The sequence below is a fragment of the Arabidopsis lyrata genome (genome assembly GCF_000004255.2).
Source record: "Arabidopsis lyrata subsp. lyrata unplaced genomic scaffold ARALYscaffold_4, whole genome shotgun sequence".
NCBI lineage: Eukaryota > Viridiplantae > Streptophyta > Magnoliopsida > Brassicales > Brassicaceae > Arabidopsis > Arabidopsis lyrata.
The window spans coordinates 18,797,458-18,813,170 of record NW_003302552.1 but is presented as its reverse complement, the minus strand read 5'-3'; the positions used below and the strand labels follow the sequence as shown (position 1 = coordinate 18,813,170).

Genomic DNA, 15,713 nt, shown 5'->3' with positions numbered 1-15,713 from the left:
GAGCTGGGATTCACTCCCACGCATAGGTCTGCGTCTGAATCCTCCAAAACAAGCTTGAGCTGACCAGTCAGAGAGGATAGTCGTTACACAGAAGGGTATATCAGTCTTTTGCATACGCTTAGCCGTTTCACTACAAAGACAATAATAAAGCAAAGCAGAGGTGATGAGCTGTGTAAGCCGTTTTTGACTCATTTGTTTCTTTGTTTTAAGTACTTTGAGAACAAAATTAAAAGCAGTTTGATTTGATTTTAAAATGCAAAGAGAAATTTGATTATTTTTTAAACAGTTCAAACTGGAGTTGGAATACAAATCATTGATTATACAAGTCACAAGCAAAGCCAAGAATATAACAACTGAAAAAGAAACGAAAGAAAGATCAGATTTTGGATCCAAGTAAAGTGATAATGAAGTCCTTGTAGTCTCCAGAAATATCACCGGTGATAGCGTTATCCATGCTTGTATTGTACATGTTGAAATACTCTCCTCTTACTTTCATTAAATCAATCTCTGCACGCGCCACAATCGCTCTCGTCAACGAATCCTCATCTGTTCCAAAACCCTCAATCGAATCTCTTACAACCTGCCAAATCAAAAACACAAACTTAAGGAACAAACAAAACACCTTCAAAATACTTTTGATGGTCTACTCTTGCTCAAATGTTTAGTACCTTTGCAAAGTGTTTCTCAGGAGTATCAATGCACAAGATTGCCATCTGCAATAGACTTCTCAGATCAGCATCTCCTGGACATCCATCAACATCCTGTCCATACAACACAACATGTTATAGTATCAAGGAAAATAAAACCAAACCCATGAGACCTAACCAAACCATGAATCTGAACCTCATCAATTGTGACCTCATAGTTCTTCTTGTAAGCAACAAAAGTTTCTCTGAGCTGGTAGATACTACGCGTTCCTAATATGTACAGGACATGATCATGATCTAATTGTTTTTTCTCTATGGCTTCACGTAGCATAGCCGCCTCAATAGTAGCTACTTCTGCATCAGTCTTGTCTTTTTCATATCTGAATGAACTTGCCAATGTCACCAGAAACTGTAATCATCATCAAGTCATCAACTTTTGTGATTCTCATATCTAATTATGAAAAATGAAATGTTTATGAAAAGAACAAAGACCTTTGCAAGAGGAAAAGGCAGAGAAGAAGCAATGTCTTCTTCAAGTGATGAGTCAAAGAGAGAACAATAAGCTTTCCTCACAGCAATCAAATGGTTTGGAGAAGTTGTGCAAGAGATCTCTACTATAACCTTCAAATTCTCTAAGCTTTTCTTCTTCTTCTTATCCTTCAAAATCTTGTTCACAAGCCTTGCGTCTCTCTCAGCTGGATCATACGCCCACAAAACCACAGCTTTCTGCAAAATCACATGTTTTGAGAAGAAAAAACTCTAAACTCTCTTATCTATTGAAAAATGTTGAGAATTAATTACCATGAAATCACCAGACAATTCAGAGGAGAGATCATGGATAAGATCTTTGCCATAAATCTCTTTGTAACTTTCTCTGATTCTCCTTCTTTGGCTCTCATCTCTTTGTCCTAAAACTCGTATAATCGCCTTCTCATCTGTTCCCCATCCTACGAAAATTTGATTCAGAGAATTATTCGTTAATGCATCGAATTAATCACACAACAAATGCTTGCGTGTATGAATGTAACATACCACGAAAAGCTTGATTGAGAGTTTCAGAATCCTGAGCTGGAGAAGGAACTTCGTTTGGTACTCTAATGGTGGCCATTTTGAGAGAATCTCTCTGTTTCTTGGTCTCTCTCTTTCTCTCTTTTGGTTTTTTTTTTTTTATTTGGAGCCGTTTTAGTTTTTTTTTGAGTTATTAACTTAGGTGTAATTAATTATGAAGCAGGGGATGGTGTTTGACATAAATACCCCTCGAAGACGAAACTGTAATGACGTAATTAGCCTATTTCTGTCGAGATTTTAGTTTTGGAGGACATTTATTAATTATGGTCCAATATTAGTTGTGTATTGATGAGCAGTAGTATTCTTTCTTTAACTATTTAAAAGAAAAAAAAAAAAAACTATTTGCAAAATCTACATAATACTACTTACCAATTAACCCAAAATATTTCGTATTTAATGTTTTTGTAAGGTTGCAAATAAATGATAAACAAAAGGACTTAGAGAAAATAAATGGTTTTAATGAGGAATTTAACATATAATATATATATATATATATATATATATATAATGAAAAAAATTTATGATTCTATATATACTAAAAAAATAAAATAAGGTCTCAAACAAATGAATGATAAATAAATGGAAAAATACAAAATAGATGGTTTTGATGAGGAAGTTAACAATATCTTAAATTAATAAATTTATATATTACTACAATAATGAGCTCATTTGTACTTTAGTATTTACATAAAAGTATATTTTGACAATAGTTAGGTTTGAGAAATATCAATTCTAAATGTTCATTTCAATAATAGATTAAAAGGAAAAAGCTGTAATTTATTGAACAAACACAAAAAAAAAATCTAAATGTTATTCGATAATCTTCCGATCGAAGAGCAATGTCAAATTTAATGATATTTCCTAATTATATTGAATGTGTAATTTGAATATTCATAACACCAACAGTATATGTTGTAGTCAACTGTCTAATCTGTATGTGTCACTGTGTGACATGTGCGCAATAGAAATAACATTTAAGATAAGGAACATGATGGGATCTTATGAGTGATGTCTAAGTATAACCAAAATCAAATAAATAAATAGATTGCGATTTACAAATGATAGGGGCTCAACACAGCTGTCTGTCCTCCAAATTGTTGCAAGTCCTCTCGTCGTGTAAAACGTGAACTTGTCTTTTAAAAAAAAAAAAAACTCAAGAATTTAATCCTTCGATGGCAATTCGTGTGTAGTAGATTATAAAACTTACATATACGTACATATTTTCTTGTTATTGGTAACATTTATTTATTTCCATCTAGATTTGCTAGTATTCAAATATGTCTTCTGAAATCACTGATCACTCTAATGTTAAAAAAAACGTGAATCGACCCTGACATCAAAGTGCCGATATCTTCACGTAGGTTGATAAATGGTTCACTCTTTCTTAATCCCAATAAGTGAGTTATCTCGTAGTCTTGCAACCTCTTTTTTTAATGAGTGACAGTGAGTTATCTCGTGATTAATATTCAAATTATATTCTTAAGTATCCTGACATGTATTGATATACGCAAGTCTATGACACACAATAAAATATGAAGAGATTTGACGTAAGGGTTACTACGAGGAACATGCTAATTAAACAGCTAAAGCCAGAGCCGTGCCTATTAAAGAAATAAAGAAACACTCGCCTACGTTGCATAATTTTATAAAAAATCTAAGAGGCTTTATTTGTTAATTGTGTTTATCATATAACTATATAAGTACTATTGAAGCAATAACTTTAGGGAGATTAATACAAATAATAAAGGAAAGTAGTATAATGTGCAATATATACAAAGAATCTTAAATTTCCACACTTAAGCAATAACTTAAAGTCTTATTTTCTCAGTTTTTCTTTTAATCTCATTAAATATTTTTTTCTCATTTCTTTACCAGCTTCATTTATGGTAATCATCTTTATCCAACTTTATCTTTAGTATATTAGATTTTTATTAACTACCAAAATTATGTTTTGTTTTGTTAACAACATACATTATACCGTTTGTATAACAATGACACAAATACAAATTACTAGACTACACGTTATAATTAACCTAATTTCTATTTTTGTTTTGTTTTATAATTATTTTGTTCATAAGTTATTTTATAAGTTTTGCTTAAAATTTTGTAAATTTATTATTAAATTTTAAACAGTAAAATATATTTTTGTTATGTGTATAATATTTTATTTAAATATGAAACTATATTTTTTCGTCTATGGCATTAAAATTCCTTGGCACGGGTCTGGCTAAAGCGTTAGCGAAAGTTGAACAAACACGTTTTGATATATAAATCTCTTATAATAGTTCTCGTATTTATAAACCGGATCTTAATTGGTTGACCAAATTATTTGTTTGGCTAAACGACACATGTAGTGGTTGTACAATCTCCTCAATGTCAGATATTCAGCAATAATCTATAAAAACCATGTGATATATACTTGTTGAATACTGTATATAATAATAGTAAATAAGCTTAATTATTAGTCTCACAATAATGCGAAGCAAATGTGATTGAGGCTTCTCATCGACAATTGTGTGCATAATTTATGAAATGGGACAGTTTGGAGTTTGGACATAATGAGAAACGCATTGAATATTCTTTCAAGAATGCATTTAATCTAAGAGAAGAAGATACAAAGGAGAAAAAAACAGAGAAGCAGAGATATGTTGTCTCCTTTCCCCATGATATTCGAAACCATTATTTTTCTGTAATAGGTCCATGTGTGTTTGGCAGTAAAATAACGTTGTTTTGGCACCAACACGATCGACTTATCTATTTTGTTGATTCAGTGAGATTACAATTAGTTGACTTTTACAATTGATTATCACAGATTTGAGCTATTCAAAGATCCACATGGATCTTAATTTTATATATGATCATATCCTTAACCATCACTTTGCTATGTATTAAAATTTGCTCTTTGCATTTGATTTTGAGAGATTTGGATAATTAAGTCATTTTCTAGAAACGTAATTTGTCCAAATAACTTTTTCACTTTCTTTGTTTTCTTTAAAAAATATAATCCTTTACTATTTAAACCTTTTTTACTAAACAAGCTTTAATAGTTTTACTAAAGAAACTTTCATTTGGCTAGACTCTATCTTTGTTGCAATTTTTTTTTTTTTGCTAAAGGGTTTCATTTGTTTTATAGCTTTTTAGGATCATAATATTTTTGTTGCAATTTTCCTAATTCAATGTTTAGACCACGTCCAATTGAAAAGATAAGTACATCTTTGAAAACTGTAAGTAGAATTTATATAGTGGTCAAACTAAATAAATTCCAGTTAAGACAAACGAAAAAAAAACAGTAAGTTATAATTTGTCTTGAACTTACTGAAGTGTGTAATTCCTTTTACGTAAACAGTTGTTAACCTATGCAATTAATTTCGTGGGCGTTACTCATTTGTTACAACAATACCCCTAGCTTTTGTCTTAAATCTGGTTTTGAAATACCGAAAAAACCCTCGTCTCACTTCATAAACCACAACATTACCCTTAATCATCATATAAAACGTCTTGTCCATCTTCCATAGATTTCCACAGAAAACAAAAAACACTAAAAGAACTGCAAGAAGATGGCTCTTCCTCTCGAGTTCGAAAGCCTCACTGAAGCCATATCAGGTAATTCTAATCATTAATCAGTGATTTTTGTGGAATATGATTTGTGGAAAACAAGAATTAATGATTTGGAATTGAGATTGAAAGACTAAAAAAAAAAACATTGTTGTTATAGGGATGGGAGTTGATGAGAACGCATTGATAAGCACATTGGGGAAATCGCAAAAGGAGCATAGAAAATTGTTTAGGAAAGCAAGCAAAAGTTTCTTTGTGGAAGATGAAGAAAGAGCTTTTGAGAAATGCCATGATCACTTCGTCAGACACCTCAAGCTTGAGTTCTCTCGATTCAATGTCAGTTCCTTTCTTCCATTATTCTTTTTTTTTTTCAGCTTAATTTCTCTTATTTATTTATTTAGTTTATCCTTGCTAAATCTATACATTTTTTACATTTTCTAAATGTTTTTACCTAATAATAAATCTTTTGTTTGGGGGTCAAACCTAATAATAAATCAATTGTTGTTTTTACCTAATAAAAGTATAAAACTAACCATATATCACGGTTTAATTACAAAAAAAAAAAAAAAAACTATTCTAAAAAATTGCTTTGGTTAAAGTAAATTAATAGAGAAACTATTTAACAAAATAATGAATGCAGCTGGTTTTATTTTCCTTATTTATTGATTGATTTTTCTATTATGTAATAAATACTCTGAAACATTTTTTGAAAAATTAAACCAATGATTTTCCTACATGAAATTCCCAAACTGACGATGATTCAATTATCAACGGATATGATGATGATTTTGTTTTGCTAGGGATCATGGTTTCATCTCAAAACCAATTGTCAATGAATAAATAAAACTCACATTCTACTTCAAAAACATTTGACAATGAGTAAAGAAAACACACATTCTAGTATTGAATCATCGCCACTTTTGCTAGAGAATATTCTAACAGTTTTGTGTATGATGTGTAGAATGCGGTGGTGATGTGGGCGATGCATCCATGGGAGAGAGACGCAAGGTTGGTGAAGAAAGCATTGAAGAAAGGAGAAGAAGCTTACAACCTCATCGTTGAGGTCTCATGCACACGCTCCGCTGAGGATCTCCTCGGTGCACGCAAAGCTTATCACTCTCTTTTCGACCAATCAATGGAAGAAGACATTGCCTCTCACGTCCACGGTCCTCATCGCAAGGTCAATATTATTTTATATACTAGTGTTGGTCTCTTTCAAACTTCTCTTGTCTTACTCATTGTCTCTGTGTTGTGTAGTTGCTTGTGGGGCTCGTGAGTGCTTATAGATATGAAGGGAATAAGGTGAAGGATGATTCTGCCAAATCGGAGGCTAAGATTCTGGCCGAAGCAGTGGCTTCTTCGGGCGAAGAAGTCGTGGAAAAGGATGAGGTTGTTAGGATTTTGACCACAAGAAGCAAACTTCATCTCCAACATCTCTACAAACATTTTAATGAAATCAAAGGCTCTGATCTTCTTGGGGTAACATAAATATAACAACAACTCACTTGTTATATTATGTATATATCCCAATGTTTTGATTATATTTGCTAATGAAATCTTGTGGTTTGATCATCAGGGTGTATCTCAGTCTTCGCTTCTCAATGAAGCATTGCTTTGTTTGCTCAAACCGGCTCTGTATTTCAGCAAGGTAAGGAACCATATTCTCATCGCGATTGTTTTAAACGTCCAATTTCCGCGTTTGTGTTTATGTTTTGTTGTGATTTGGTTTTAGATTTTGGATGCATCTCTGAACAAAGACGCAGACAAGACTACCAAGAAATGGTTGACAAGAGTGTTTGTTACAAGAGCAGATCATAGTGATGAGATGAATGAGATCAAAGAAGAGTTCAATAACCTTTATGGTGAGACTTTGGCTCAAAGAATCCAAGAGAAGATTAAAGGGAACTACAGAGATTTCTTGCTCACACTGCTCTCCAAATCCGATTGATTTCGTGTTGAGAAAACTATTACCAAAACTTTTGGTTATTGAAGATTTATCATTTCCCTTTTATGGTTTTATATGTTTCTAATTCCAAAATTTGCGTTTTATATACCATTTGGTAATAAAGAGTTAAGTCGTTGCTGACAATGAGTGATTAATTCGCGATTAAGCTCCATAAAAATGGTATTTTAAGTTGCATGAATCAGAAATGAAACTTGAAACAACTCTACTTAAAAGATTCTTTATGTGAAACTTGTAACCCTACTTAAAAGATTCTATGTGACCAATAAACCCAATTAAGGATTCCAACCGAATTACACCTTAAACCGGTTTAATGTTAATGATTTTCGGCAGTATGTGGGTGACACGTGGCGAAGAATAGTCCCCGAATCTTCCGCTGACGACCATTTGATACTTTTTTGGTTTTGTCCTCTTGAATATTCTTCAAACTCTCTCTGTTGTTTGTTTCTTCTTCACAAATCTCTCAAAACCATTTGTTTTCTTCTTGTTTTGCAACCGCAGATCCGTGTTTCTTCGGGTCTCATCACAATGAATGGCTTTTCTGATCTTAATCCTTCTGAGAGGTACGCTTTGTCTGATCGTCAATAATCTCTTTTTTTTTTTTTTTTCCTCATCAATAATCTCTTTTATACATGATCTTGCGTCTATATATTCGTCAGCTTCCATTTTCGTCTTCCACTATGTTTCTAGGATTTTGTGTTACTTTTGTTAGAAAACTGTGATTTTTGTGCTAGTGTATGTTTCTCCAAGATCAATGGAACTCGTTGCCTAAAATTCTTGATTTTAGTTGATAAACATCGAATGGTTCTAATTGGCTTTCAATCTTTAAACCTTTTTGATTATGGTATATATCCAAAGTTTGATCCTTTTGATGCAATCTCACCGCAATTTCTCAGGATTTTTGATATTGTTAATCTCTTTTGATTTTTTTTTTGTGAAGCAGCAAACCTTCTCTGTCACATTTAGCTCCATTAGAAGCCATTCTGTTTGATGTTGATGGAACACTCTGTGATTCAGATCCCATCCACCTTATTGCCTTCCAAGAACTGCTTCAAGAGGTTCTTTCCTTTTCTTTATATCATCATATCTTTAATTCTGCAGCAAGACTTTAAAAAACTGTGATTCAATTATGTCAAGTTCTTGTGTCAATCAATTTTGCTTCTTTCTATCATTCACAGATTGGTTTTAACAATGGTGTCCCAATTGATGAGAAATTCTTTGTTGAGAATATTGCTGGAAAACACAATTCTGAAATTGCTCAAATTCTGTTCCCTGATGATGTTTCAAGAGGGTTAAAATTCTGTGATGAGAAGGAAGCTCTTTATCGCAAGTAAGCTATAGTTCTGTGTTTCCTCCCTTCTTAAATATCACAAGCTTGTTTCATGTTTGAGTTAATTTGGAGTAATTAACTTTGTGTTTGTTCTTTTCTTGTTGATTAGAATTGTTGCAGAAAAGATAAAGCCACTTGATGGGCTTATAAAACTGACCAAATGGATCGAAGATCGTGGATTGAAACGAGCTGCGGTTACAAACGCTCCAAAAGAAAACGCAGAGCTCATGATATCAAAACTTGGTCTGACTGATTTCTTTCAAGCAGTGATTCTTGGCTCTGAATGTGAACATCCCAAACCACACCCTGGACCTTACTTGAAGGCTCTCGAAGTGCTTAAAGTGTCAAAGGAGCACACTTTAGTGTTTGAAGACTCGATCTCTGGGATAAAAGCTGGAGTTGCAGCCGGAATGCCTGTGATTGGACTTACTACAGGTAATCCAGCAAGCCTGCTTGTGCAAGCAAAACCCGCTTTTCTCATCGAGAACTATGCGGATCCAAAACTGTGGGCTGTGTTGGAAGAACTTGATAACAATTCTTAAGTCTCACTTGTTTGGCTTATGGAGCCCACACAGGCATGAGCAGCCTCTGAAGTTTACCTTATGCCTTAGTTGATCAATGATCATTGTTGAATAATTCTTTGGGAGTTGATGACAATTATTATTTTGTATTGATCATACATGCACAATGATAGATTTGTATCCGGAAATAGTTGCATAAACCAATAAACTATATGCTCGGATCTTTGGCTTACTTTCATTGATATTTTGTTGTTTTGTGTGGTATATCAGCTTTTGAATATTTGGTCCATGGCGCAAAGCCGCAAAGTAAAACTTTGATTTTACCATACCTTCTTTTAATGTAATAAAAGAGTTAATTAGCAAAGGGAAAGATGAAAGATGAAAAATTAAGAAAGTAACAATGATGTAAGTATGTAATTATGTTTCCATTTAAATACAACAAATAATGGCCCAAGTAGGTAAAGTTCGAAGCCCAAAAACGCAAAACAGCTTTTTTCATCAATATTATTAAGGCGCCGGAAAAAGTAACGAGTGTTGTAAACCACATTACGGATGGACTCCATAACCGTGGTCCATGTCCATGTTCTAGAAGGCCCATGTCCATGTTCTAGAAGGCCCATGTCTATCTTCTAGAAGATTCGCCCAATGACGGTTTATGTTAGTCTTATTGGGCTTTGGGCTTTAGGGTTTCCTAATCCAATTGGGATTTGTCTCCCTTATTGTGTATATATATAAGTTGTAACCTCATTCATTAATAAGAGAATACACGAGATTCATAACACGTTATCAGCACGAGTTTGCTCTTAACAACCCTAACCCTAAAAATCGCAAAACACTGTTCACGACGACACTGTTCATCGACACTGTTCATCGGTACTGTTCATCCTAGCGTGAGTTACCGAGGTCTTAAGCTCCCGGTTCAATCCGTTCAACCCCAATTGGTGAAAGGTAAAAACGAAACCTTAAAAACTTAAAGACCAAAAATCGAACTTGAACCTAATGCAAAGCGAAATCTTAAAAACGGATAATGATTGATTAAGTGATTGTTTTTGCTTGTATGATTCGATTGCTTGACTCGTTTAAGTTGTTAGAAAGTTATTGCTTAAACCTAACTCTCAAACTCGAAAACACTTAGCCATGGCTGAAACCTTAAAACCCTAAATCGAATTGGAAACCTAAAACCCTAAAATATAATCGATTGATTGAGGTTGTTTAGGTTGTTAGATTGATTGTTTCTTTGATTGATTACATGCATAAGTTGTTAGAAATCCTAAAACTAAAATCGCATGAACCCTAGAAACCTTAGAAAATATAATCCTATTGTAAATAAGCAAAACCCTAAAAACCCAAAAATCCTAATTAAAATAGGAAATCTTAAAAACCCTAAAATCCTAATTAAAATAGGAAATCTTAAAAACCCTAAAATCCTATTGTAAATAGGAAAATCCTTAATTCTATTCAAAATAGAAAATCTCTAAACCCTAATTAAATTAGGAAATTCATAAATCCTATTCAAGATAGAAAAACCTTAAGAAATAGAAAATTTCCAAATCCTAAATAAAATAGGAAATCTTAAAAATCTAAAACCATAAGTGAAATAGGAAAATTAATCCTAGAGTAAAGAGGAAAGTAAATCCTAAAAAGAAAAAGAATAGTTAACCCTAATTAAAAGAGGAAATCTAATCCTAAGTAAAAGAGGAAATCTAATTCTAAGCAAAAGAGGAAAGTCAAATCCCTAAGTAAATCGATTCATGGTTCGGTCTCAAATACCGCATGACACTAACGATTACATGATTTTGACTCAAAACTTTTCCTTGTAGATGTTGAATTACAACTTGTATTTTACTGCCCTAAATCTCTTAGGAGATAATTATTTAAAATGGGCAATGGATACTAAGATTATCCTAAAGTCAAAAGGACTTGGTGAATGTATCTAATAAGGCAATAATGCCAAGAGAGAAAGATAGATACAAGGCAATATTAGCCACCATCTTATTGAGAGTCTCATAATCCATGACTATAAGTCCGTGGATGAGTCTATTGCTAGATGAGCAAAATAATGACTTACTGATAAAAACAGTGAATTACGACCTCATAGATTAACCCCATTACCTGATGCCAATAAGGCCGCAGAGGATAAGAAAGAATCCAAAGAATCTAACCACGTCTAAAGTAATAGACCATACGGCTGTAGCCGTAGTGGATGGAAAGGACGTGGTTGTGGCCACTATAACTCATCCGGCCGTGGGAACCACTATAACCGTGGATGTAGACCCAATTCCGGCCGTGGTCGAGGGCGAGGACGATGTGGTATTTCCAAACCACAACACTCGACCAAATGAGTATGCCATAGATGTGGAATGGGAAACCATTGGGCTAAGATATGTAGGACTTCCAAACATCGTTGTGACCTCTATCAAGAGAGTGTGAAAAGGAAGAATCCTAAAGCCCATTTGGTATATAAAAATGGTGAACATGATCAAGATGATCTAATAGAGTATGAGACTTCTGATTGCCTAAAAGAATCAAGTTGATAAATCTGAGTTCGACATCAAAACCTCTATGTTTTCTTTGCATTTTATGTTTTCATTGATTGTTATTTCCTTGAATTTATTTTATATTATTTTATGTTTAAAACATGATTCTTGTCCATATAAGAAATGGCCGAGGACAAGAACATATTTGTGGTGGATAGTGGAGCCACACAAAAGATAAGAGATATTTTTCTAAATCTCATAATGAAAAAATGCCAATATTAGCACTATAGCGGGTATAGCAAATCTTATTGAGGGCTACGGCCAAGCCCATATTCTCTTACCAAATGGCACGCATCTTGAACTAAGCGATGCCTTATATTCACCCAGTTTCAAAGAAATAAGATTGAATGGTTTCCATATTGAAACAAAGGGTGAAGGGAACAAAGAATTCCTAAATATAATTGAGATCACCAAAGGACATAAGAAAGTCCTAGAGACTATACCCGCATTATCCACTGGTCTCTACTATGCTAAAATCGATATGATCGAAGCTAATATGGCAATGAACAAAGAGTTCATCGAGAAATTCACTTTATGGCATGACCGGCTTGGCCATCCGGGTCATAGTATGATGCGTAAACTAATAACTAATTCAAAGGGGCACACCCTAAAAGAGAAAAGAGTTATCCCTAAGAATCTCACGTGTGAAGCATGTTCACAAGGGAAACTCATTATAAGGCCATCACCGGCTAAGGTAAATATAGAAACTGTGGAAGTCGAAACTAACACAATCGAGATTTGTCTAGGGTTTTAATTTAGGGATATGATTTGCGAGAATTCTCAAAGAACGACAGAATCGATTGATACCAAAGATGGTGTTCTTGATATTATTAAGGAAAAGATGTCTTTGATCGTACAAGAGTTTGATCGTAAAGAAAAAGATGTTTGTGCTGTGAGAGCTTTGCGTAGTGTAAATTCTAGAGCGATATTGCCTGCCCTTCTGTGAGAACCTTGAGTCTTCTTATATAGGGATGGTAAGCCGCCTCTCCAGCGATATTCTCGGAAGATTTCCATTTATCTTGAAGTCGGCCTAGAATATCGTGGGTTTAGGATAGTTTCCTTATTCTTCGGGGTTTCTTGGAAGATTTCCTGATTTGAGTTGATCCTTCAATATTCTCCCTTATCATTTTCGGGTATATCGGAAATGATGCCTTGCTTAGAAATGATACTCTGAAGGCGAATATTTACTAAGTCCTTGCCTCGGGACGTCTTCTGCATTCATGCTCAGGAACAACGTTCCTTTCGCCTCGGGTGCATTGGTTCTTTGGCTGGGGTGTCTTGTGAAGTCAGCTCGATACGAAGGGAGAGTTCAGCTCGGGTAAGGTGGTGTATCGGGTCCCGCTCCCGAGGCGATACAAGATGTCCCGAGCCGGTTCAGCCATGATTTTGCCGAGCCGATCTGGTGATTGATCTCGAGCCGGTTCGGTGATCCCGAGCTGGTTTGATGATCGATCCCGAGCTGGTTGGTGATCGAACCCGCACCGGTTCGGTGATCCCTAGCTGATTAAGTCAGCGTTCCCCGAGCCACCTCGGTCATGGGTCCCGAGGTGCCGTGTCTTAGCTCGGACTTAATGCGGGTGGAATCCAACCCCAACAAAAACCTTAAACTTTCTGGAAAGGATACAAGGGGATATATGTGGACCAATACACCCACCATGCGGGACATTTAGATATTACATGGTCCTCATTGATGCATCGACAAGATGGTCGCATGTTTGTTTATTATCCTCTAGAAACTAAGCGTTTGCTAGGTTGTTGGCCCATATCATAAGACTGAGAGCCCATTTTCCAGATTTTCCGCTTAAGACTATACGTCTAGATAATGCCGGTGAATTCATGTCCAAAGCGTTTAATGATTACTGTATGTCCATGGGGGTAAGTGTGGAACATCCCGTGTCACATGTACATACACATAATGGATTAGCGGAATCCTTCATTAAACGAATTCAATTGATAGTTCGACCATTACTCATGAGGTCGAAGCTTCCAGTAGCCGCTTGGGGACACGCTGTTTTACATGCATCAGAGCTTATACGCATAAGGCCATCCAGTGAACATAAATATTCGCCATCCCAATTATTAACGGGTCATGAGCCAGACATATCCCATCTAAAGACATTCGGGTGTGCCGTATATGTACCGATTGCTCCACCACATAGAACAAAAATGGGACCTAAACGGAGGATGGGAATATATGTTGGATTTGATTCTCCCACCATTATTAAGTATCTAAAGCCAACCATGGGTGATCTATTTAAGGATAGATACGCAGATTGTCATTTTAATGAATCCGAATTTCCTACTATAGGTGGAGAGACGAACAAGTTGGTCAAAGAAATATCATGGAATCAAACATCCTTAAATTGGCAAGATCCCCGGACTCTGATGTGTGATTCAGAGGTCCATAAGATAATAAATTTGCAAAAGCTAGCTAATGAATTGCTAGATTCCTTTGATGACCCAAAGAGAGTTATAAAAGCGTACATACCAGCTTGTAATGCACCAGTACGTATTGATGTTCACAAGGAACACAATCAAGTTGCTACAGAGTCTAGACAGCGTAAGAAACGTGGTAGACCAATAAGTTCCAAATGATAAAAACCCTCGAAAATTAAAGAAAGGTGCAATAGGAATCCGAGGTTACTAAGGAAACCATCCCAGACATGGAGATAAGGCCGGCCGGCTCTAAGGTACAGGTACCATATAATGTAGCTTGGGACGCCAAGCTGCAAAGTATTAAAGGTCCTGGCCATAATAAATCTCAAATCGATTATATCATGTCTGGAACATAATGGAACATATAAGAAATGTCGACATAAGATGATTTTGCATGCAAGGTAGCACTTGAATTTATGAATATAAATGAGGATCAGGAGCCCACGTCTATACTAGAGTGCACTCAAAGACTTGATTGATTAAATGGTACAAGACCATAAAACGTGGAGCTAAGCATCATTAAGAAAAGGAATGAGTTTGATCCGACCTTAAGGACACCATTCGATGTAAAAACCAGTAGGACAGAAGAGAAATGAGAATAATGAAATCGTGAGATATAAGGCACGGCTTATAGCACAAGGATTCTCACAAAGACCGGGGATAGATTATGAAGAAACATACTCCCCTATGGTGGATGCTAAGTCTGGCTATATAAAGGAAAAGATTTGATTTGCGGCTAATGGATGTAATGCCTGCATATTTATATAAGTCCACTGGATAATATATATGAGATTACCAGAAGGTATTGAGCTCAAAGATAAGAAAGATTCTCGAGAATATCACTGCATAAGGCTGGACAAATCCTTTCATGGACTTAGACCAAATGGGGGTATGAAATGTTATAAATAATCCCATTAGTCCATATATTTTCATAAAGAGGTTTGCAAACAAAGGATTTGTAATCATAGCAGTGTATATGAATAATTTAAACCTCTGGATAATCGACCAAACAGTTGAGTATATCTAAAAGAAAGACCTAGGCAATAATTAAGTTCTGTTTGAGATTACAACCTGAGTACATGAATAATGGAATCCTTGTGCATTAAAAGGCATATACTGAAAAGTACTCAAGGATATTTAATAAGGACCAGGCCCGCCCATTGACCAGGCCCAATGGTGGTGAGAAGCCTTGGATTGGATAGTGATCCATTTGGTCCAAAGAAGGACGAGGAAGAAGTTCTCGGTCCTGAACTGCCATACCTCAGTGCCATAGGAACGTTAATGTACTTGGCTAGCCACACTAGACCAGACATATGTTTTGCCGTGAACCTCCTTTGTCTAAATTTAGTTCATGATCAACCCAAAGGCACTGGAAAGGTTTGAAGGAAGGTTTGGTTAAATTTTAAAGTTTATTCTTCCTACTTTTTTTATTTGGGTTTATTCTATACTGATCTAACCAAAGAAGGTCTAGTTTGCCTTGGTTTAGTTTGTTTTGCTAATGCAGGTAAGATCGGATTATGGCATGGTCAATAAATAGGAACTACGTGTGGTTTGATCCCTTCCAAGGGTACGTAGGCAGCCTTCTTCAAGGCGCAGCTACTACAACATCAAAGACCATCATATGTGAAGACAACGTAGCCATGTATCGCTCAGCTC

The 15,713-nt window shown here is 35.2% G+C and overlaps 3 protein-coding genes across 4 annotated transcripts; 2 read left to right on the top strand and 1 right to left on the bottom strand.

Moving 5' to 3' along the window:
- Positions 1-246: 246 nt before the first annotated feature.
- Positions 247-1,842, bottom strand: LOC9317682 (annexin D3). Of its 2 annotated transcripts, none has more exons than XM_021029670.1 (6): positions 1,680-1,842; positions 1,449-1,594; positions 1,140-1,373; positions 859-1,056; positions 669-761; positions 247-580 (listed from the first exon to the last, which is right to left on the bottom strand). In XM_021029670.1, exons 1-6 carry the CDS (start codon positions 1,753-1,755, stop codon positions 377-379), a joined length of 951 nt encoding a protein of 316 aa, XP_020885329.1. In that variant the 5' UTR covers positions 1,756-1,842; the 3' UTR covers positions 247-376. The 2 variants fall into 2 exon arrangements, with proteins under 2 accessions (XP_020885329.1, XP_020885328.1); XM_021029669.1 differs by having other exon boundaries at positions 844-1,056; positions 1,680-1,841.
- Positions 1,843-5,212: 3,370 nt separating this feature from the next.
- On the top strand, positions 5,213-7,414 carry LOC9317681 (annexin D4). Its single transcript, XM_021028924.1, has 6 exons — positions 5,213-5,318; positions 5,431-5,606; positions 6,232-6,450; positions 6,528-6,749; positions 6,847-6,918; positions 7,003-7,414. The coding sequence occupies exons 1-6, from the start codon at positions 5,273-5,275 to the stop codon at positions 7,216-7,218; spliced, it is 951 nt and encodes a 316-aa protein (XP_020884583.1). The 5' UTR covers positions 5,213-5,272; the 3' UTR covers positions 7,219-7,414.
- A 239-nt stretch (positions 7,415-7,653) lies between these two features.
- LOC9317680 (haloacid dehalogenase-like hydrolase domain-containing protein Sgpp) lies at positions 7,654-9,348 on the top strand. The gene is made up of 4 exons (XM_021028923.1): positions 7,654-7,796; positions 8,177-8,291; positions 8,412-8,563; positions 8,673-9,348. The coding sequence occupies exons 1-4, from the start codon at positions 7,762-7,764 to the stop codon at positions 9,103-9,105; spliced, it is 735 nt and encodes a 244-aa protein (XP_020884582.1). The 5' UTR covers positions 7,654-7,761; the 3' UTR covers positions 9,106-9,348.
- The last annotated feature ends 6,365 nt before the right edge of the window (positions 9,349-15,713 follow it).